The 23,248-nt window shown below is 53.5% G+C and overlaps 8 protein-coding genes across 8 annotated transcripts; 6 read left to right on the plus strand and 2 right to left on the minus strand.

The window, feature by feature from the left end:
- Nucleotides 1-1,574: 1,574 nt before the first annotated feature.
- Nucleotides 1,575-2,081, plus strand: SPBR_03304 (uncharacterized protein; the record flags this gene model as incomplete). Its single annotated transcript, XM_040761607.1, has 1 exon — nt 1,575-2,081. One exon carries the CDS (start codon nt 1,575-1,577, stop codon nt 2,079-2,081), a length of 507 nt encoding a protein of 168 aa, XP_040620216.1.
- Nucleotides 2,082-2,180: 99 nt separating this feature from the next.
- Nucleotides 2,181-6,500, plus strand: SPBR_02191 (LysM domain protein; the record flags this gene model as incomplete). Its single annotated transcript, XM_040760494.1, has 1 exon — nt 2,181-6,500. One exon carries the CDS (start codon nt 2,181-2,183, stop codon nt 6,498-6,500), a length of 4,320 nt encoding a protein of 1,439 aa, XP_040620217.1.
- A 1,342-nt stretch (nt 6,501-7,842) lies between these two features.
- On the plus strand, nt 7,843-9,572 carry SPBR_09121 (uncharacterized protein; the record flags this gene model as incomplete). The annotated part of the gene is made up of 3 exons (XM_040767247.1): nt 7,843-7,927; nt 8,074-8,976; nt 9,025-9,572. The coding sequence occupies 3 exons, from the start codon at nt 7,843-7,845 to the stop codon at nt 9,570-9,572; spliced, it is 1,536 nt and encodes a 511-aa protein (XP_040620218.1).
- A 2,466-nt stretch (nt 9,573-12,038) lies between these two features.
- Nucleotides 12,039-13,829, plus strand: SPBR_02604 (uncharacterized protein; the record flags this gene model as incomplete). Its single annotated transcript, XM_040760907.1, has 1 exon — nt 12,039-13,829. The coding sequence occupies one exon, from the start codon at nt 12,039-12,041 to the stop codon at nt 13,827-13,829; it is 1,791 nt and encodes a 596-aa protein (XP_040620219.1).
- A 2,775-nt stretch (nt 13,830-16,604) lies between these two features.
- On the plus strand, nt 16,605-18,872 carry SPBR_02433 (QDE-2-interacting protein; the record flags this gene model as incomplete). Its single annotated transcript, XM_040760736.1, has 4 exons — nt 16,605-17,619; nt 17,702-18,011; nt 18,096-18,479; nt 18,542-18,872. The coding sequence occupies 4 exons, from the start codon at nt 16,605-16,607 to the stop codon at nt 18,870-18,872; spliced, it is 2,040 nt and encodes a 679-aa protein (XP_040620220.1).
- Nucleotides 18,873-19,317: 445 nt separating this feature from the next.
- Nucleotides 19,318-19,802, minus strand: SPBR_03312 (uncharacterized protein; the record flags this gene model as incomplete). The annotated part of the gene is made up of 3 exons (XM_040761615.1): nt 19,318-19,456; nt 19,514-19,641; nt 19,752-19,802. The coding sequence occupies 3 exons, from the start codon at nt 19,800-19,802 to the stop codon at nt 19,318-19,320; spliced, it is 318 nt and encodes a 105-aa protein (XP_040620221.1).
- A 481-nt stretch (nt 19,803-20,283) lies between these two features.
- On the plus strand, nt 20,284-21,284 carry SPBR_03047 (large subunit ribosomal protein L24e; the record flags this gene model as incomplete). Its single annotated transcript, XM_040761350.1, has 3 exons — nt 20,284-20,288; nt 20,498-20,582; nt 20,700-21,284. 3 exons carry the CDS (start codon nt 20,284-20,286, stop codon nt 21,282-21,284), a joined length of 675 nt encoding a protein of 224 aa, XP_040620222.1.
- A 442-nt stretch (nt 21,285-21,726) lies between these two features.
- Nucleotides 21,727-22,470, minus strand: SPBR_03198 (uncharacterized protein; the record flags this gene model as incomplete). The annotated part of the gene is made up of 2 exons (XM_040761501.1): nt 21,727-22,179; nt 22,387-22,470. 2 exons carry the CDS (start codon nt 22,468-22,470, stop codon nt 21,727-21,729), a joined length of 537 nt encoding a protein of 178 aa, XP_040620223.1.
- Nucleotides 22,471-23,248: the final 778 nt, after the last annotated feature.

Here is a 23,248-nt window from a genome sequence, read left to right on the forward strand (position 1 = left end):
ACAAAATAGACAATGAAGACTTGTAGGAACCAGATAGAAATAATAAAGGAAAAGACGAATGCACAAGGGTGGCCGGATACTGAATCACCCATGACAAAATTTAAAAAAACAGACAAGAAAAGAAAAGAATGCCAGCATGTAGCTTTATTTCCCCCGACATATCGGGGACAATAATTCGTAGGGTGTACGGTGATAGGGGATGGATGGCAAGGGCTATCCATAGATGACATGACCTTGCAGTGTTACAATTTGGCCTCGGTGGTTAACACTTTCATGGATGAGGTGTATGAGCCAACGATTTTTTTTGTTAAAATGAAGGAGACAAGAAAGAAACCTACGCTCGTACTGTTCTCTATCTTGGCCGTGCCGTGTATCCGGACCTCACGACATAAATTCTGCCACCCCTCTTGGAACCCCCAATATCATGCCATTATATGAGTTGAGGGGTCGAGCACCGTCCCTTTCTATTTTCATCAATGTGTCAACCTAATATTGCTCACGATAATTTCCGCTCTTTACCGACTACTCCCCCACGTAAGAATACAAAATAGGCATCTCAAGTCCGTCCTCATCGCATGTAGGTGCCAGTAATCCCGGCGCAGCAAGCCGCCAGCTGAAAGGGAGTCGTGAGGGGAAACTAGACACTCATAATTGAAACCTGAGAATTAGGGCCATGTGGTCTCGAATGGAGTCGTTTGGGTTAGGTTCTTTTTCAATCCAATTTCGCATGCATCTTTTGCATCCCGACTGTCGGCGTTCGGCCGTCGTACTACTTCAAGTCCGCAGCTAAGCTTGAACCAACCGACAAGAGATGGATGTAAAGTTGTGATTTCATCTTAATTTCTTATTTTGTGGGGCCGCCAAGCCTTTTAGGTTCGGCGCTTCCCTCCCGTATTAAGGTGAGGGTGTCAATAACAGACGACTTCATACGAAGACCTCCCCCCCCCCCACCCCGAAAGAAGCTTGTCGTAAACCATGGACTTCTCGTAATTCATAACCGCATCTACGACGTAGCTACGATGTGACGCTCCAGTCACTCCCACAAATAAACTATCAATTACTGACCATAACTAGCATGCTTACAGCTATGTGAATGGCGACGGATAAAGCGGCAAAGGGTGATTATTTGGGCATTTGAACATTGAAAATAAATAACTAAAAATAGTTAAATAATACGGCATTAAAAAATACAAACACGTCCGACTTTATTTCGTACACTCTGTAGAATTGTTTGTATCTACCAAATCCACCCTAGCAATGACCTGATACCAGTAGCTTTGCGGACAGTCAAGTGCAGCTCCAAGGCTCACTGCAGCCATTCAATATTCAGCTGCCAGATTTTTTATTTTTCCTGTTCTCTAATCTGCTGTCCTCTTCTTTGATAATTCTCTTTTCCTTTTCGTCTTTCTCTTCTTTTTCTTTCTATTTCCGCCCCTCTTCTTTCTGTTTCCTGCTTTAAAAATAAGACCGTCGTTTACATAACTTCTTATCCTGACTGTTTCTGTCGCTCTACATCCACCCAAAACCGTCGCCTTGGCTGACAACAAATGGCACGTCTTTTAATGATAAAAGCCATGCTATCCCTGGCATACGCGCTTTTCTTCTGTGCTCTTGGGCCGTTGGGCTCTCTCGCCGCGGCCAGCAGTCATCACCATGCCCACAACAAGTTGCACCACCGACAGGAACACAACCTGCACGGCGCCCGCGACACAGCCATAGACGATGCCTATGCACTGGTTAATGCGTCACTACCTGCAATCGCAGCAGCCAACAAGCTGAAGCTGCAGCAGCCACGTTTCAACACGTATCAGTTTCCACCAGCTGGCAACGCGTCATCCTACGGCAGGAGCAACACAACTGTCCCGGTCATTGGCCGGCGAGGCCATTTGATGGCCAATGGCAGCAGCACCAGTACTGGCAGTGTGCCGCCGTTCGCCGCAAACAGCAACACGACATCGCGCGACTACATTGTCTCGCCTGAGCTAGCAAAGGCTGCACGCGTGGTGGCCGAAGGCACAACCAACAAGCCTGCCGGGGCAGACTACACGGACCGTGCGGCCCGGCTCAAAGCCGAGCACTGAGGCCAGACCTCGCCAGCGTCGGGGGACAATGCCACCAGCGTTTCCGACGGCGTCGAGGCCCGGGCAGCAGCCGCTTCCTCGTCGTTTTGGATGGCGAACATGGCAATGAACGGCGTGGCGCCGTATGCCGCAGCAGCCAACTACAAAGTGTGGCGCAATGTGATGGACTACGGTGCCAAGGGTGATGGCAAGACAGACGACACGGTGGCTATCAACAAGGCGATCACCGATGGCGGCCGTTGCGGACAGACGTGCGGGTCTAGCACCGCAACGCCGGCGGTGATCTACTTTCCGAGTGGGACGTACCTGGTCAGCGACACGTTGATCATGTACTACAACACGCAGTTTTTGGGTGACCCGACGGCCCGGCCGACGCTGCTGGCGGCCGCCAGCTTTGTGGGCTACGCAGTGGTGCTCACAGACGTGTACATTGACGGGGCCAATGGCGCAGAGTGGTACGTACCGCAGAGCAACTTCTTGCGCTCGGTGCGTAACTTTGTCATTGACATTACCAACGCGCCCGCCAACAACTACGTATGCGGCATCCACTGGCAGGTGGCACAGGGCACCGACCTGCAAAACATTGACTTTTACATGAAGGACGGCACGACGCAGCAGGGCCTGTACATGGAGAACGGTAGCGGCGGCTTTATGACGGACCTGTACTTCCAGGGCGGCAACTTTGGCGCGTACCTGGGCAACCAGCAGTTTACGGCGCGCAACCTTATCTTCTCGGGCTGCCTGACGAGCATTCAGGTGTTTTGGGACTGGGCGTGGCTACTGCAGGGCCTCACTATCATCGGCGACAGTACAAAGAACGGGCCGAGCGTGGGCATCACTATTGTCGACGGCGCTGGAGGCTCCGCAGGCAGCACGGGCCAGGGCGTGGGTTCTATGATCATCACAGACTGTGTCTTCTACTTTGTAGACACGGCAATCAAGACCACGCTGGTGGCGGACAACAGCTCCTCGTTTCTGTTGCAAAACAGCCTCTTTGTGCAGGCGCCTGTGGCCGTGTACGACACGGGGGCCGCCAAGACTCTGCTCGCCGGCAGCAGCACGGGCAACGTGCAGGTGGCGTCGTGGGGCTTTGGCAACATTGTATCCGGCACATCCGGCACGTCCGTGTTCCAAAACGGCAACGCCATCACCGCACCCGTGCGCCCCGCGTCGCTGTTGCCTGTGGGCAGTGGCAACTGGTTCACCCGGAGCGCGCCCACGTACGCCGATGCCAGCATCCCTGCCTCCGCGATTGTCAATATCAAGACCAAGGGCGCGGCGGGTGACGGCGCCACCGACGATACGGCAGCCCTCAACCAGGCGCTAGCAGCCGCCGCAAACGCGAGCCAGATTGTCTTTTTCCCCTATGGCGTCTACGTTGTGACAGACACGCTTCATATCCCCCTGGGTTCCCGCATTGTGGGCCAGGCCTGGTCCACCATTGCAGGGCGCGGTGCGCGGTTCCAGGACGCCACCAGCCCGCGCGCCGTCGTTCAGGTTGGTCGCGCGGGCGATGCGGGCACCGTGGAAATCTCCGACATGCTCTTTTCCGTCATCGGCCCAACTGCCGGCGCCGTCGTGGTCGAGTGGAACGTTCACGAGGGCACAAATTCGTCGGCTAAGGGCTCTGCGGCCATGTGGAACTCGCACATCCGCGTCGGTGGTAACGTAGGCTCGAGCCTACAGGCTGCAACCTGCCCCATGTCGACGTCGGGCACGCCCAAACCGGCCTGTGTGGCCGCCTCGCTGTTGTTCCACCTGACGCCGGCTGCTTCGGCCTACATTGAGAATTTCTGGGTGTGGACGGCGGACCACGACCTCGACATCGCCTCGCAGGACATGATCAATGTGTATACGGGCCGGGGCGTGCTGATCGAGAGCCAGGGTCCCACGTGGCTGTGGGGTTCCGCATCCGAGCACTCGGTGTTGTACCAGTACCAGTTCTCGCGAGCCAGCAACCTGTTTTGCAGCATGCTGCAGACCGAGTCGCCCTATTTCCAGCCGAGCCCGGGAGCGCCGGCCCCATTCGTGCCGGGCATGTTCCCCGATGACCCTACATTTACGGATTGTGCGTTGCCCATCGCCGCCAACTCGCGCTGTGCCCTGGCCTGGCCGGTGCGCATCCTCGACTCGACCGACATCTTTGTGTACAGCGCAGGCCTGTACAGCTGGTTCCAGTCGTACGCTAAGAACTGCGAGATTGGTAATAACTGCCAGGATGGGGCCATGGACATACAGCGGAGCGAGAACGTGTGGATCTATAACCTGTGCACCAAGGCTATTGTCAACATGGTCACGCCGCTCGGTACGGCGGTCACCGTGGGCCGACTTAACCAGAACGGCTTCCTGGCGTCCATTCTAGGCTGGCTCGAGGGTGCCACGACGATCGTTGGCGACCGGTTTGCTGGCTGGTCCGTGTTTGCGTCCGGGTCGCTGGCCGGCCTCGGCCTTTCTTCGGCCTGCGAGGCTGCGTTGTACCAGACGGTCAAGTGCGACGACAGCGCCCGCAACCTGCTTACGGCGGACGCTTACCTAGGAAGCACGGGCAACAAGACGCTGACGGGCCTAGTGTGCGAAGCCGTGTGCGAGGCGAGCATCGCGTATGTGCGCCAGAGCGTGGCGGCTGCGTGCGCCGTGACACCGCACCTGCCCGGCACAAACGTGCCTTTTGTTAGCGTGGTCGATCGTCTGTGGAGCAACTGGAACCAGACGTGCTTTGTCGACCCAACCACGGGCACCAACTGCAACGATGTCATTGCTGCATTCCCGGCGGCTGCGGACATTGCTGCGCTGCCCGTGGCCGACTTGTGCTCGTACTGCTACACACAGAAGCTCAAGCTCATGGAAGCGTCTGCGTACTCGGGCGCGTATGACAACACAAGCTTTGCAGCGCGTTATGCGTACGTTGCGTCTCACTGTAGCCTTACGGGCGTTGGCAACTTTAACGGGACGGCTTCGGCAGTCACGGGAACAACCCCAGTCGACGTTACGGCGCCGGTTTGCGTCTCCGGTAAACACTATACCGTAGCCAGTGGTGACACGTGCGACTCCATTGCCGTCGCCAACGCGGCCTCGAGCGCCACCCTCTTTGCTATCAACCCGGTCCTGCGGGACTGCAGCAAGGCATTGACTGTGGGCGCTGTGTTGTGTTTACCCCAAACATGCGACACACTCTGGACGGTCCAGCCAGACGATACCTGCCAGAGCATCGGAAACGCGACGGGTAATTCCATGGACACCCTCGTTGCGTACAACACCATGCTTAACAGGAACTGCTCCAACCTCCAGCCGGCGCCAGCCACGGAACCCAGCTGGGGAGCCACCCTTTGTGTATCCTCTCCGGGAGGCGCGTATGCCGGCGTCGCAGCGTCCAACACAAGCACAGACGGCAACGGGGGCCGTGGGAACGGCTATGCGCCGCCCTATACGCAGCCCATCAAGCCGCCGACCGGTGCTACGGTGGCCAAGGGCACCAATGCCACCCTATGCGCCGCGTGGTACGTGTACGACGCCACGCTCCTCTGCGCGCAGATTTGCCTGACCAACGACATCTCCATTCGCGTCCTCACGTTGGCCAATCCAAGCCTGCACGTAGCCACTTGTGACGCAGATCTGGTCCGTGGCACCGCCTATTGTGTGCGTCCGCTGTCTGAAGTTGAGCTGACTGCCTCGTCCGCCCTTCCCTCCTCGTCGACAGCGTCCTTAACCTCGACGTCAACATCAGCAGCAACGTCAAAAACACCGTCAAACACCCCCAACCCCATCTCCACCGACGGAAAATGCGGTGCCGCCTCCTCTAAAAATGCCACCTGCCAGGGCAGCACCTTTGGCAACTGTTGTGGCCCTTCGGGTACCTGTGGCAGCACACCGGCGTTTTGTTCTGGCCGTCTCGGCTGTCAGCCGACCTTTGGCGAATGCAAGCCTATCTCCAAGGACGGCACCTGTGGCGCGGCATCGAGTGTGGACGCGTTATGTCTGTACAGCTCCTTTGGCGATTGCTGTGGTGCGTCAGGTAAATGCGGCACGACTACGGCGTTCTGCAACACCGACGAGGGCTGCCAGTCCAACTATGGTACCTGTGTTGCACGCGTGTCCACCGATGGCAAGTGCGGTAATGCCTCATCCGTGGACGCAACGTGTCTAGGCAGCACCTTTGGCAACTGTTGCGGTTCTTCAGGCACCTGTGGCAGTACACCGGCCTTTTGCTACGGCCGGCTCGGTTGCCAGGCGAAGTACGGCAACTGTGTGCCCATCTCCACAGACGGCAAGTGTGGTTCTGCGTCGAGTGTCGGTGCCATGTGTCTCTATAGTGCGTTTGGCGATTGCTGCAGCGCTGCAGGCACCTGCGGTACGACCTCTGCCGCCTGTTACTTGTCTAATGGCTGCCAGGCCACATATGGCACTTGTGTTGCAAAGTAGTTGATGGTTAGAGGTAGTCTATTTTGAGTGTGTTTGGTTGCGTGTGTTTGTTGTGTTCAGCCAAAATTAGGTGCGCGCATACGTGTAAATAAATGAAATGGAATGAGTAGAAAAAAGAATCGTGTGTTTACTTACTAGTAACCTTTGGAAGCAGACAAATAATACATAGTTTTTAGTCTCGGTTTTATTATTCTTATATTGTATGTTTTTTCAGCCCTGTACAATTATGTGCGCTTTGTACTCGAGTCCTATCACACTACAAGCTCGCCCTGTCTTTGATAGCCAAGTACTCATTAAAACAAAAGGGTTTGCGGTCGTATAATGAATGACCTCCTAGGTGTAATGGCGTTGGGTGATGGCGTGTGGTCTGGAGTCCCACATCTGACAAAGTTAGCCTCACCTCGAAACAATAAATAGGAGCTTGGAAAAAGGGGCTTGTGTTTTACCTATGTCGCGTACAACAGGGCAACAACCGAATTTAAACAAAGCAGATTATCAACAAAACAAGAAACAAAAGAATGGATGCAAGGATACCTGTGTGGCAAGGCGTCAAGTGTGAATGCGATGTATCTGTTAAGCACATTTGGCGACCGCTGTCCGTCGACGGGCGCATGCGGAACCACGTCGACATTCTATAGCCTGTCATCAGGATGCCAGGCGAACTTTGATACGTGTGTCGTCCTAGTAGTATTTGTTTGTGGAAGAAAAGGGGCTGGAAAGAAAAAAAAAAGATTGATGTGGGGAGGCTGCGAAGGGGATAAATTTCGGGCGCAATACCTCAGCACCGTGTTCTTACAAAGTAAACATAAAAATATATAAAAAAAGAATAAATAAAGCATGACAAGTGATATAACTAAAAGGCAAGTGTAAGGAAGTGTCCAACCCTTGTCCTTCCGTTTTCTTAGAATGTTATCACGGCCGGTGGGCTGGGATTTAGGTAGGCAGGGACGGAAGGGAAACTGGTAGTATGTCATCTAGAGCTTGTTTCGCGGTATGCGCTGGTAGGTTGAAGACGAGGACGTAGCTCAAAGAGCTGCAATGGAGGATGAGCTGGCGAGTCTGGCTACTGGCGGGACTGGCCGGCCCGGTGGTCGGTCTGTGGCACCAAGTCAGCATAACGTGACTGGGAACGTTCTTGGGAAATGTGGGGAATTGGGCTGAATCCAAACTCTCAGGAGCAACCATGGAATGAGGCCAACCTTTCGGCGAAAAATCCACTTTTGGCCATTCAAAAGGGCCCATACTGTTTATTGAACACCCTAATGACCGCACATCTCGCATATATCTTAATTACACTTTACAACGAGCAACGCACTGCCTGATACAAAGCATACAGCAAAAAATGGCGGCACAAGTCCACCACGGCCACGAGGCACCCGACATCGACACTGACGTCGACGCCCTCAGGGCGGCGTTTAAACGAATTCGTGGGCCGTATCCAAAGCCACCCGACAAGGAGGCATACGAATTTGTGCGATCCAAGTGTCCAGCCCTCTCGTCAGAAGAGTCAAAAAAAAATACTCTCATTACAACCACATTTGGGGCTTTGGGGATCTCCTTCACATGCACGCAGTGATCAAGGCCGACGACCTTCCAGCTATGCGCGAGCTCATTCGACTCGAGCCGGACCTGCTGAGATGCGAGTGGCCAGGAGATATGGAGTGCCCACCGATGGTGTTGGCCGCGCGCTTGAGCCGTCACGCGATCCTTGATCTCCTGATGAAGCACCGGGCTACGCTCCCGCCCGAGATGCGGGTCCCGCCAGTCTACGAAGACGACAACGACCGTGGCAACTGGGGCACGCCGCTGACAGAGGCTTGTGCAATGGGCCGCCTCGACACCGTACGCCTCCTACTACAAGGCATGCCTGAGACAGACATTAACGAGGTGACTAACGGCGGCTTTACACCACTTATAGCCGCAGCCCACGGCCACAGCGGCCCTCCCGAGGCGCGTGTTGAGTTGATCCGTTACTTGCTTGAGCGTGGCGCCGACATACACGCCATAGTGCCAGACTCCTTGGCGCCTTGGGAGACCCTCGACAAGGCATACGACAAAAGCGTCGAGGATGGCCCATATATCTTACGGCCACGTCCTGGCGGACGTGGTAATGTTTTGGTGTGGGCTCTAAATTCTGGCAGCACAGCCCCCGCCGTGGTCGCGTTATTAGTCGAGGCCGGTGTGAGCGTGTATCAGAGCTACTTGCACAGGATCCAGCGCATTAACAAAACAGACGATCAAGACGTCGGCACACACGTTCACCTTACATACGACAGGGCCTACCTTTCGCCCATCGCCACGGGCGCAATGTACCACGACATCGACGGCGTGAAGGCGCTGTTGAATCTCTTCCCTACCGACCACGAGCGCCTCCTGGCCATGACGGATGCAGTCCTTGTGCCCCAGCCCCCAGCTCCGTTACGGGACCCAGACGACGAGGTTCCTGTCCTACTACCCCTCCACGCAGCCGTAATAGGTTCGTGGCGTGGCGTATACGTATGGACTCCAGACAGCTGTAAAGCAGCCGTGGACATGGTGCGACTACTCACGGCCGACAAGGACATTTGCGCGGCGACTATTAATGCCCGTTACCGCCGACACTATACGGCGCTGCACATGGCCACGAGTTTTGACCGTATACCTTTAATGGTGGCACTGGTCGAGCTAGGCGCTGACATCGAGGTTCTACCCGGCCGAAATGGCCCCGGCATCATCCTTGCCCTCTTTTCGTCTGTCTCCCGTGTCAATAACTGTAGTTATACACACGAGGCGTCCCAGTTGGCTTACACCGTGGACGTATCCACCGACATACTGGCCGTGCTCACGAGACTACTACAACGGTACAACCCGCGTGGCGAAGATGCAAACGTCGATGCGCAAAACGCAGCCACCCGCATCGCCCTCGTAAACGAGGCCGACACCAACGGCAACACGCCGCTCCATTTTGCCATGGCCTACCGGATGCCGCGGTCGGCCGCGGCGCTGCTGGCCCTCGGTGCGCGGGCCAATGCTGTGAACAAGGCCGGGCAGGTGCCGTACACACCGCCACCCGGGCAGGAGCACTCCTTCTAGCATTACATAGTAACCAAGGGGGGTGGTTCTATTAGTTGGTCAGGCTAGGGAGCTTTGGTGTTCTATGAATACTAGAGATTGAATTAATAAAATTTATCGGATTTCGTTTTAAGAGTACAAAAAGGAATCAAGGAATTAGTGCCTTATATTCGGAATGTATTCATGAACGAAACCAATGTTGAAAGAACTGTGAACTGCTAAGTTAGCTAATATAAGTTGACTAGAGGTAAATAGACAACCTCACGAAAGTGCTGTGTGTCTACTCTTTTTTTTGCTTCCTATGCAAACAGTCGCACGTACGCGTGAAAGACAACTAAGGTAAATCTCTTGGCCGCATACATTATTCATTTCCCCACACCTCAGACCGTCACCAAGTCATCATTTCCTTCATTCACCTCAACCGAATCGGCTTGTTGGTCGGGTCCTCTTCCATGTCGCGGACGGTCTTGAGGTAGTTCTTGACCAGGTAGAACTTGATGAGGCGGTCGAGAGGAAATTTCTTGCTCTTGTACCACGAGATCATCTGGGGAGTGTACTGCACGTAGCGTATTACTAAACGATGACTTTACAAGTTAATCCGGTTCGTCAGACATGCCTTCTCAGGACATTCACCTCTTTCCGTGATGTCCATGAGCTTGTTGCCAGTGAGCATGTAGGGAACGATCTGAATCTCGAGGCCAGCATCCATGTGAGCAACACTCAACATAACCATCTCGACCTGCTCGGCCGTGGTTTCAAGGCCCTGCTTGATCAGCGGTGTAACACCGGTCGTGTCAACCGTAATGGTGGAGCCCGAGCCGCTCGTACTGTTGCGGATATCGTTACCGCCGCGACAGTGAGATCATCCTGGAGATTGCCTACACGGCAACCGAAGTAGGGCCATGGTCGTCGGAACAAGGAGGGCAAGCCACTCCATCTCCAACCCCGTTCCTGCCGGACAATCTCCAAGACAGAGTGCACACAGCAAACGGATACGTGGACAGGTTCATTGTTTTCCACCTGCACATCCCCATAGATGGCAATTCGCTGCATGTCGGGGGTGGTGGCGGAGGCTTATACGACTGGTATCTTGGCGTGTCTGCTCTGAACATGTTCCACGGCCAATACATGTACGAGCTTGCCGGGGGCGTCGACACCGACTTTCCAGAGGATCGGGTCAGAAATGACCAAATTAGAGGTGCAAACCCGCTCAATGTGCGCACTGTTCCCCTCACCTGCGGCATCAACACTCCCACGGACGAGCAGAACCGATGGTATTTGTGTCAGGACCGTACACCCCAAATACAGGCTCTGCTCGAAAACCGGCGTAATACTGAAGCCACGCTTGCCACTGCCATCAATTCATGGGCGAACAATCTATATGAGCGCGGCGCCTTCACCCCTAGGGCGCAAAATGGCGGCACTGGTACTCTCAACTACATATGGCCCTCTGTGAGCCGAACGCAGGGAACAGGTTTCGGAAACTACAACCCCGAAGAGTATGCGTTTGATGCAAACTGGTGGCCTGAGTCCGGATAGCGGGCAGATGGCGATGGCGATGGCAGACGGTAGATGGTGGATAGTGGCCATCTCACTGCTCACTCGGCGCATTGGTTTGGCGTCGCCTTTTGTCCTTTGTCCTTTGTATTTTGTCTTTGGAAGTGGCGGTATCTTGTCGTCGCCCAGGCCATTGACGTCCTTCAAGCCTTCAAGTATTCGAGGACTTCGCCGCCTGCGAATTGTAAATGCCTGTGTTGTCTTTGGGGGCAAACTCACCAATGGCTTTTCTTTTGTATCTCGATGGCGTCCTGATATTCTTTTGATAGTTCTCGTAAGAGACTTGTGGGCGAGGCCTGTTGTTTACTGTCGTTTGGAGAATGCCAAAGGCAAAGCCGTTGCCTTTGGCTCTGGCGTGCGTGGAGGCCAACGATCGTGTCCTTCATGTCCAGCATCATAGACATGATTTTTTGATTTTTTGATCTTCTGGCTTTGTGATTTTTGACTGTTTGACACCGTCGAGTCTCGTTGAAATCGCCGCTCGGGACAGCGTCGCAGGCATTGCTGGCGAAAGACTTTGAATTGTTTGTGTATCTTGCAGCGCCGAGGGTGATGTTACGCTATGCTAACCGAACAGGAAGGAACCACCTGGTGTCAAATGTCAGAAGAAAGGATTGGTCGGGGCAAAATTATGGCCCGAGGATGCTATACAGAAAACCGCTAATTAAAGGGTGGATCCAAATAATCAACCACACAAAGCCCGTTCTAAAGTAGCAGGAACTCATCTAACAACCATCAGGAAGGTCGACTCGTGCACACATCCACCCTCTTGGGCGCCGCACCTTCCCGCCGGGATGGTATGCGCAACAACATGCACGAATATAAAATGTAGAGATAATCTTGCACGAATCGGTCGCCTTGCAATGTACAGTGCTGCCTGGCAGAGAACAAGTACTCAGGCTTTGAATCGAAAACGAAGACGAAATCGAAATGGCGACACAAGACAACCACGGTCCGGATGGCCTCAACGGCCTCAATGTCGACACCGCCGTCGACGCTGACGCCGACCCTGGCTTGGCCCTCAGGGAGGCATTCAGAACAATGCGTTTTGAGTATCGACATCCAGCCGGCAAGGAGGCATACGAGTTTTTGCGAACACAGTTACCGGCCCTCATGTCAGAGAAATACACCCATTACCACAAAATGGTAGACTATGGGAATCTCGCCCTCATGCATGAAGTTATCGAGGCCGACGATGTTCCGGCTATGCGCGACCTGATCCGCATGGAGCCGGACCTGATCAAGTCGGATTGGGACGGAGAAATGCTGTGCCCGCCGATGGTGTTGGCCGCGCGGCTAGGCCGGCACGCTATCCTGGATGTTATGATGAAGCACCGGGCCACGCTCCCACCCAAGATGCGCGTTATTATCCCAGAGTACCGGAACGACGACCACTATCTTCGATGGGGCTCGCCGCTGACAACGGCCTGTGCATGGGGCCGCCTCGACACAGTGCGCTTCTTACTCCAGGGCATGCCCGATACGGACATCAACGAGGTGGCCCTCGACGGCTTGACACCACTGTTGGCCGCCGTCTGGGTCCAAATCGGTCCGTCTGAGAAAAAAGCGCGCGTTGAGCTGATTCGTTTCTTGCTCGAGCGTGGCGCCGACATCTACGCCGTTCGCCAAAAATATGATTACATATCGCCAGACAAGACTTCTGGAAAGGGATTCGACGAAAACGGCAATGAATGTCCGATTGGGTGGCGGACACGTCCCGGCGGGATCGGCAACGCACTGGCTCTGGCGTTGAGCTCCGGCCGCACAGCTCCCGGCGTCGTCGCGGTGCTCGTCGAGGCCGGCGTGAGGGTGTATGAGGGCCACTTGGATAGAGTCTCTATCATCGATATACCAGATGAAGTCAGCCGTTTTCGCCGTGCCAAGGTCTACATTTCACCCATTGCTGTCGGTGCAAAAAGCCACAATGTCGACGGCGTGAAGGCGCTCTTGGCGCTCTTCCCCGACGACCACACCCGCCTCCTGACCACGATGGATGTAGTCCTTCTGCCCCAGGTGCCTCAGCCTCCAACGCCGCTACGCGATCCAGATGACGACGTCCCAGACAACGAGGTCGCCGTCCTGCTGCCCCTTCATGCGGCGGCAATGGGCACGGTTCGTCTCGAAGAACCAACGCTGGATTCTATCACGGACGAATGTAAAACAGCCGTGGACATGGTGCGGCTGTTCACCGCCGACAAAGCCATTTGCGCGGCCACCATCAATGCCCGCTACCGCGGACACTACACTCCGCTGCACTTGGCCACAGGGTTCCATCAAATGCCACTGATGCTGGCACTGATTGAGCGTGGCGCTGATATCGAGGCTCTGCCCCGCCACAATGGCCCCGGACTTATCCTGTCCATTTTCTCGTCCGTCTCCCGCAACTCCCACTGCAGCCATGTGCGGTATGAAGCGTCGCCCTGGTTTGCCGCCGAAATGGACGCATCCTTCGACGTCATGGGCATGCTCAAGCAGCTTCTCGCACGATACAGGCCAACGGGCAAGGACGCACAGCTCGATGCGCAAAACGCAGCCACCCGTCTCGCCCTCGTCAATGAGGCCGACGCCAGGAACGGCAACACGGCGCTCCACTTTACCATGGCTTATCGCATGCATCGGTCGACCGCTGCGCTGCTGGCCTTTGGTGCGCGGGCCAATGCTGTCAACCACGCGGGACAGGTGCCGTCCGCACCACCACCTGGAGAAAAGCCGTCGTTTTAGCTCATGTTGAGCTCAATAAGGACATTCTCGATTAGATTTTTCGGGCGGTATACGTCGTCGAGGTCGTATTGAGTTGTTATTGGCGTATTCGCGTTTGTGCGTATGTGTATCTCTTTGGAGCCGTCGTTTTTCTTGGGCCTTTTTGCTCTTGGGCTTTTTTTCTTGGTTCTGAATGGCACCGTGCAGCTTGCTGTTCATTATGTTTATTTTAAGGTTTCTACCTAAACCGAATGCATCAGAGGCACAGTGGATTGAACCTGCCACTGGCTGCCAGCACACGGCGCCATACCGCTTTCACGGCAGCGTTGCGATGGTTAAAACAACCAAGAAGGACGGCCAAATGCACCTACTGAGCATCTGCAGACGAGAGACTGCAACTATCTTGTCAGCCTCACCTGTGGGCGGCGGCACGCGGATGTCTGGCGAATTGGAAGTGGGTGCAGGTGCGGGAGGCGAGCAGATACGAACTTCAGACAGGAGACGAAGGGTGGAGAGAACAGGAGAAAGGTGAGGGCAGAAAAGAAGGGGGGGTACAATACCAAAAACCGGCGGACTGTTTTATGTTTTACTCTTTAAAGTGTTTATTATTTTACTGATATAATTTGATATTTACTTTGATGGTATGGAGAACTCTGAGCCTGTTCCAACCCTTACCTGGCAGGCGCATAACACTCTAAATGGGAAAGAAGCAACCACCACGAACACCGAACAGGCACTGTGACAGCATAGCTTGCAACCGTCGCTTCCTTCCGCAAGGGAAAACGTTAGACGAAAGAAAGTACGTTCATGGCCTCCGGACCACTGGATGCTACTAACCCATCCTGCGTGGTCCTTCCCTACGAAGAAGAGACATTAATACGTCGTAATACGGAAAATGCCATTGCCCTTTCCATTCTCCATCTTGTCTACACGGTACAGAGCATGCGTGCCAGGCGAGGGAGGAACAGGGCAGCAGGGGGAGAAAATAAGAAATAAAAAGGTGAAGAACGACTGGTGCGGAATGGAAAGAAGAAAAGAAGGAAAGAAGGGAAACGAGGGACAAGTCAAGGGCCATGCACGGGCCAGTTAACGGCGACCTAGGCGAAATGAGGACTAGCGCACTGCGGTTGCTTGGTCTTTCCCTTTCCTCGTTTCTTCGCCCATTACAACGTATATCTCGCAGCGTCATGGAAGGACGTCCCATAATCGTACAACAAAAAACTCGGATCATGTGAAAAAAGTGACTAAAATAGGTCATGTGATCAATCCGTCAGGAACGCGCGCGATTACCCGCGCGTCAAAAAAGTGAGGCTACAAAAATACATCACGAAGAATATCGTTAAAATAACCACGTTTTATATTAAGTAGAAGAAAATTATTTTTATGTTATAAATATATTAATTACGCGTTGTTTTTTAGTACTCTTTTTTATTTTTGTCATAGTATACCCAAACACCGTTGAATGTACGGGGATTCAACGGGGGGGCGCGGCCCGCCAGTATGGCCGCCGTCAGCCGCCAGGGCCCTGGCCAGTTGTCGGGCGTCTACAGGCCCCTTCCACTCACTCGTTATTCGTTAAAGAATCCACGGTGATTCTACAGATAATAATATAAGCTCATCCGAGCCCTCCCCTCTCGATGAGGCGGGGTAAGGATTAGATTTTGCACATCCTACTACCTACGTTTTGGCTGTCTTGCTTCGTGATCCTCTCTCTATTGAACCCCTATCCCTAGGACCCTCTGACAGCCTGCACCACCGATGAATTACACTGCCGGTTGCGCTCCGGCCTCACAGCAAGGCCACTCCTCCGGTGGCTTATCCGGAGCGAGAGGCTGCCGGAGTATAGCCTTGCCCGGGCGCTTGAACAAACACCAGCGTAACGCTACTACTTTCCTTTATTCTTACTTCCTCCCTGTTGTCTCCTTGTTTTGCCTTCTTTCTCTTTTCTTTTCTTCTTTATTACCACTCGACAGGCCCTATTAGAGGGCTGCTGCACAACCCCGGCACATAGAAAGTGCTCACGCATAGATCTGTGGTAGTTTTTTCCCCATGAGGGTTCTGCCTAGCTAGACGCCAATAGCCAGGACTGGCTGAGAAAGGCGGATAATAATAATAATAATTCAGGGATTAATTCACGGTTTATGAAATCATATTTGCTTAGTTACATCGGACAAAAAGTCAACAACTACAATCAAGATACGGAAAACAGCGAAAATTGACTTCAGAGTCAAAAGTGTCATCTTTTCATATTCAGCGGTACAATTACTTTCCCCTTCAGTTAATTTTTAAGACCCCTCTGAGTTTCTTCTGACTTCGCGGCACGTCACCAGTTGCACCTGCCTTAGTCTCGATTCTCCGTTCCTGCCGTAGTTGTTAAAAAGCGGGGCAACGGCGTGTCGTTTTGTGTCACAGCAGGAAGGAGCGACGTCCCTTGATGTCCTTCGACAAATGCAAACCAAAACGCAATCTCTCTATTTCAACAAACCAGCCTGCAAACAAGATGTGCGGACTAGACGCAAAGACTTAAGATAGCCTAGAAAAATAGCAGAGACGTAGTGCTCTGTCTGCTCAAGGGTAAGTTCTACGATGCCATTGCTGCTTCAAGTTGGCATTTAAGCGAGATCTGAGGCTAGGTCAATTGTCACATTGGACCTCGACAACTCCTTCATGCACAGCACTCCTGATGCTTCCTTAACCCTACTACTACCTGAAAGCTTCAAACGATCTACTAGGCAAAGTTTTCATTTGTCTAATTAACTTAGTAGACGGCCGCTTTCGACCCTCCTTGCGCTAGAAATGGAGGAACGCACGACCCTCTATGACCGCGTCCGGGCTGCGTACGACCTTGGTGAGGACGACAGCGATGCTGACGCTTCGAAAATTACTGGCCCACCTGTCTCCTCCCCATCCACGCCACCGCAGCTTTTGGACCATCTGAGAGAGCTAAAAGTCAACTCCATCCGCGTCCCATTTGACCCCGACGACCAGTCGGATGACGAGGTCGTCATCACGTCTATTTACAAGCGGGACAACAAAGGTGCCAAGGGCTATGGCCCCGGTAACGGTAGCACCGACCTCGCCGGCCCGAAGAAAACTTTGTCACCTGAAGCCCCCGCATTCCAGCCGGCGACTATTCCACTTGTCGACCTCTACAGCAGCAAGGGTACGGGGAGTGTAGACGCCAGGAGCGGCGATAAGTATCCCGGCAACCGCGTTCCATTCTGCCCGTGGCTCATTGTGAGAAACTACCACTCCTGGTTTGTCGGTAAACAAAACGGTGCGCGCATTGGGCCCTATTTTGAAAAGGAAGCTATTTTGAAAGTGCAGGCTTGGGATTTTTGCTACGTGTGGCATCCGGGCAAGGGCAAGGAGAGCAAATATATCCTCCTGGTCCCGACCAGCCAGTTCCAGCACTTCCTTGACCGGATCAACCAGACCCTCAAAATCCAGCTAACGATCCCTCCCGGTGCCAATGGAGACAAGTTTGCCGTTGTCTTCGGCCAAATGAAGACGCCAGTGCCTCGGTTTTTGGGCCGGGCACCGAACCTGCTCGCGTTTGAAGCCTTGGCCAAAGCAGTGCCACCTCTCGATCCTGCTGACGCAATATTCGAAATGGCTCACGTGAAGCCCCAAGCCAAAGAGATGTTCGTCAGAAAGGTTGGGGCATTGTCGTACCAATATGGCAAAGGCTCCGACAAGAAAAACAAGTCGGAAAAGGTGCAAATGAAGCGGCTTCGTGAACGACGCGAATGGGGTCGACAGATAAAGCGAGTTCAACGGTATATGGGGATTCGTGGGAAAATCGACACTTGTGAGGACAGAACTTGACTGACATATCCCACTTGCCTGCGGATCTCTTGTGGACAGGGCATGCTAACTCGCGCCCTTTATAGTTTCGCTTCAAAGCAATAGCGCTCGCTACGTCATGCAGTCGCTTAACTACTTTTCTGTCCCTCCGTTTGCCCAGGAGAATGATGCCGTCTTCGTGGCAATGGACATTGAGTCCTTTGAGTTCGACCACAGTGCTATAACTGAGATTGGATTTGCGATTCTGGACACCCGGAATTTTACCGGAGTGCCACCTGGCCCGGGGTGTGCAAACTGGCTGGCTCTCATTCAAGGCCGCCATCTCCGCATCGCCGAGCATATGTCCATGGTCAACCGAGTGCACGTCAAGGGTTGTGAAAACAACTTTAACTTTGGGTTTGTCAATAGAGAAGAACAAATGAAACCTTACAACCGTTCGCACTCTTGCCCTTCCTTGCTAACTGTTTTTCGCCCGTGTAGCCGAAGCGAGTTCATTAGCATCAAGGACATCCTTCACGTTGTTACCCGCATCTTGCAGCCACAGCTGCGGGACGGATCCCGGAGAAATGTCGTTTTAGTTGGCCACGATATCAAGAGCGACATTTCTCTGATCAAGAACATTGGATTCCATATGACGGATGGCATGTTCTTGGAAGTTGTTGACACACAGTACTTCCACCAACACCTACGCATGAAAAACCAACAAACAGGCCTTAAAGGTGTCCTGGCAGACCTAGACATTGACCACTACTTTCTCCACAATGGTGGCAATGATGCAGTCTACACTCTCCAGGCGATGGTCCGAATTGTGGTCGAGAAACGTGAGGCGAGTCTCCGGCGCCACGCGGAACGTCTGCGCCCAGGGTGAGTTTTGGATCTGTCCGCATCCCAAATCCCCAAACCTTAATCTAACTCCGAACACACAGTTTCATTCCGGATGCAAGCATTCTCGAGGAAGGCTGGGACTCTGGCGGTGAGATGACTGACGGCAGCCCTTATTTGAACTGGCCGACCGGAGGCTACGCGTCGAGCAACAGTGGCACACCATTTGCGTTCCCATCCACTACCGACAAAGCTTTCCCTCAGAAAACACGAAAGTCAGGATCGCCGGCAGGCAAGACGGCGGGAAAACCGGCATGGAAGTCGCCGGGCAAGTTGCTAGGCAAGTCGGCAAGCAAGGCGGAAAGCAACACGGAAAGCAACGCGGCCGGAACCAGCGATGCTACGAATGAACAAGAGGATCTCATCACACTGTGATGGCATGGTTATTTTAATTAACGTACCAAGCGGCCGGGCGCCCAATCATGATACCAAAGACAACGAACAGCATGTGGTGACGAGAAAGGGGTGTTTTTGAGCAGAGAACTTTCGAGCGTGTTGATTTTTGCTCGCGGACAACACTTCCCGAGTAAGAGAGTGGGATCTAGAAGACAATATGCTAGTACAAAGTACAATAGAAAGCGTGACTGCCACCTTCCCGCAAGACAGCCATAAAATAAAACAAATAAGACAAAGTCCAAAACAAACGCCAGTGCTATGAAAAATAAAATGATATCCGGTATGTAGTTGTTTGTTGTTACACGTCGACCGATGCGACAAAACGTGTGAGTTTCGACATCCCCATTGTAGTTGTAAATTCGTTTTAAACACGTCTTGCCTCGAGAAACCCCTAGGTAGCACTTATTCGCACAAGAAAGTGGTGTCATGTCGTCTTCTCGAGAAGTTCTTTCGCTTCGTTGACCTTTGTGGCGAGGTATGGGCTGCCACCGCGATCGGGGTGGTTCAGCAGCATCAGTGTGCGGTGGGCTTTGCGGACCTTGTCCTTCGTGACTGCGCGCTCACTGCAACAGTTGTTAGCCAGTTGTACGTTTTGTGAAAACAGAAGGCGACAAACGTACTTCAGTGACAGAATCAACGTCGCTTCTTTCTTGGTCATCTTGCCCTCGAAGCCGCCTTTGTAGAATGCCTTGCCTAGCGAGCCGACACCGCCGCGCGACCGACGGAATGCAACAAGACCAGCGCGACCCTGCAAAAACACGTATGTTAGTAAAGGTTTGGGCAGGTGGGTGGAACTAAAAGGGTGTGCCCCTGCCAGTCGCAAGAATCTTGCGATGAGGGGAAAAGAAAAGCACCTACCAGAAAAGCGGCGACCGCCACGCCAGCACCAATTGCGACTGCAGAAGCCATTGTATATTTATGTCAGGGTTTCGATAGGTATATGAGTCGAGGGCGCAAAGACCGAGAGGAGTTGTGCTTGTCGTCGTGGCTGGTGCGTCGCAATGTGCAGCGAAAGAAAATCTTCGACGTCCGGCCCTTCGTGATGGAAGGGACCGGAAGCAAGAGGCGATTGCAGAAAATGGTTAAGCCGACACTCGTCTGTGCGATGTGATTGGTTGGAATGTAGTTTGGCAGAATTACACTAGCCACACTTCAGCCACATTAGATGCTGGAGTGGTTGTGCTGAACGGCGATAACGATAAGGCCCCACCAAAGAGATTTTTTGAAGTACCATCAAAAAAATTGGCAAAAAACCGAGACTGGCCGTTCGCCGCCTTTTTTTCCTGCGTTTGTTAGCGACGTCTTTTCCCTTCGACCCTTTGACAAGACGACACACAGCCTGTCGGCAAGCAACCACACATAGACGTTTCGAGTTTCATACACCGTCAAGATGAGGTATGCTTTTGTTCATTTTATGCTCTTTAGAGTAACGAGACCTGTTGCTAACTTTATTTCTACCAGAGTCGAAACGTGCTACTTTTGCTCTCGGTAAGAGCCGACCACATCCTGCCTTTCGACGATGTTGCGCATACGACGATACGATACGTTGGCGGACGACATAAAATGATACGAAGAGCCAGAAGACTGACTGTGTTTGGATACAGGCCAACGTACCCAGGCAAGGGTATTATGTTCGTGCGGAACGACAGCAAGACATTCCGTTTCTGCCGGAGCAAATGCCACAAGAACGTAAGTTGGGATCCATGTGATGGAGATCCATGCGGAGAGGGAGAGACGAGGAAAACCGAGCCAGATCTTTCAGCGAATAAGAGCAGCATGCTGACATGTGTCATTCCCCCTGCCCAGTTTAAGATGAAGCGCAACCCGCGCAAGCTCAAGTGGACCAAGGCCTTCCGCAAGGCCTCGGGCAAGGAGATGGTTGTCGACTCGACTCTGCTGTTCGCCGCCCGCCGCAACGTTCCCGTCCGCTACAACCGCGAGCTCGCCGCCAAGACTCTGGCCGCCATGGACCAGATTGCCGAAATCCGCGCCCGCCGCGAGCGCCACTTCTACAAGCGCCGCATGGCCGGCAACCGCAAGCGCGAGCTCCTGGCGGCGCGCAAGCTGGTGGCCGAGCACGGCCATCTGCTTATGCCGCGGCCGCAGCGACCCCTGCACCCCAAGCTGCGCGCGGCGGCAGAGGCCAAGAAGCTGGCGGCGCTGCGGGAGGCAGGAGTGGACGTGGACGTGGAGCTCGAGGACCTGGAGGTGGACACGACCGACGGCGTCAAGAGCAAGACGGCGGCACGGAGAGTGGTGCGGCAACGCATCACGGCCGATGGACGGGTGGAGCTGGCCGAGGAAGACGTCGGCAACTCGTCGGCGCTGGTCGACGAGGATGCTGGCGACGACGACTTCGACGAGGACGACGACGAGATGGACATGGACTAAGCGGAGAGACCAATGCGGAAGCAGCGCATCCTTGGCCTCTGTCGACAAGAACATCAGACCGAAACGAGCGGTTTACGATTTGTTTCCTCTCTCCCTCCTTTTCTTTATCGCCTCTTTTCCTCTCGATCTCCTTTGCGCAAGTCGGACTCTACAAAACGTTACTTGGGATATGGGGGGTTTGGCGTTCCTGGCGTGCATTTGCCTATTTATATTTATTATTCCATTCATACACATGCTTGGCGGCCCTTTGGACTTGACATGGTGTTTTTTTCTCTCTTTTTATGCCTTCAAAACACGCAAACATTTAGCTTCGTTTCATGGTTCCCGGTGCCCATAGGATCTATTCTAGCCAATCCAAAGTCGACGGCTTGCAATGTCGAAGAATAACCTTTGCTGGTATCATACACAAAGAAAATACATGGACAAGACGTCCTCCGCACCCTTACTTCTCCCGGTCGCGTGTCACCGGTGTCTGGTGGTACGCCTTGGGCGGCATGGCCAGACCAGCCTCAACATCTTGTTGGATCTGGGCCGCAATAGCAGCCTCTTTGCGTTTCTGCTCCTCCTCAAGGTCAGCAGCGGCCGCGGCCGACGCCGCCCAGTTGCCTGCTCCACCACGCCCGGACAGACCAGGCCGTGGGCGGGCTGACGACGGTGTTACGAGAGCGGGTGAATCGGCCGATGCGGGGACCGTACTTTTGGTCGTTGTCGCCTGTACACGTGCAGCCTCGACAGCCTCGTCCCGCTCGGCCGCAGCAACGGCCGCCGAGTCGTAAAAGTTGCCAGCACCACCCCGTCCGCCTCGCGTGTATGGCGTCTGCTGCGGCCGGGGAGCAACCGGCGGTTGGGACGTAGCAGCTTCGGTCCCGGCTGTATTCGCCTGAGCTTCGACATCCTGATTGGTACAAGAAGAAACCGCAGTCAGCAAACAGTACAACGACCAAATAGTCAGCTCTGGTACATTCGTAGAGCCGTCGTAAATGCGTCTTCTGCAGGTCACTGTGGTATTCGGGATCCACTTTCCACCACAGGTCGTGGAGAGTGGACTCTTGTTCGTGAGAGGGAGGGGGCAGAGGGCAGAGGGGGCCAGAGCAAAACATACCCGCTTTTCGGCCTCTTCTTGGTCCTTCTTGCTGTACCAGTTGCCGGCGCCACCACGGCCGACACGGAAGACGTCCATTGACATTGTGTCGAATTGGCAGGCTGTGAAGTTGTGAAGTTGCAAAAGGGTTCCTCCGTTGATCACTGCGGTTCGGGCGATGTGAGGTTGGTTGCAAGAAGTAAAAGAAGCTGGTACGTGACGGTCGTTGTCAGTTGCAAAGCACGGCGAATCACGGTTATGCCAGTGCCGATATGGCCTAGGTCCTTTAACAACGGGTATTACTCATTAGAAGAACAACCGCGCACAGCATCATAACTTATCTCATACGTGTGCGAACTGGTATGTGGTCGGAACTACATACTCGCATAAAGTCTAAAAGAGGCATGTTACTTATCTCGCCATCATCACTCCTGTCTCCAGCCTCCCTCGTCCCACATCAAGATACCGATTTTAAAATGTTGTACGAAATCTCCTTATTCGACAGAATACCACATCCAGGCTAGTAAATAAAAAGAGGAGACAGAGAGGGGCCTGTAAGCAGGGGGTTCCTTTGTGCCACTGTTCTGAGCGCGCTGCCATTCGCCAAGACCACTTCTGCATTCGTCCAATCGTCGATCCAAGCGACAGACAAAAACGCTTGGCTTGTTTTTTTTTTTTTTTTTTTTTTGAAGGTTTCCACAAGACTCTGGCGAGATGCGTTACCGTGAGGATTTCCAGGATCGGCAGTGTGGGGATGAGGACTACAGAGTGAAATATAAAATAGAACCAAAAAATAACCCACGAGAAAGAAACGTGTCAAACCCTAAGCTACCATTCTCTTGTTCACTTCCTGTTGCCTATTCCTTTTGCTTGACGACCTCAT

This window comes from Sporothrix brasiliensis (genome assembly GCF_000820605.1).
Source record: "Sporothrix brasiliensis 5110 chromosome Unknown Cont17, whole genome shotgun sequence".
Taxonomy (NCBI): Eukaryota; Fungi; Ascomycota; class Sordariomycetes; order Ophiostomatales; family Ophiostomataceae; genus Sporothrix; species Sporothrix brasiliensis.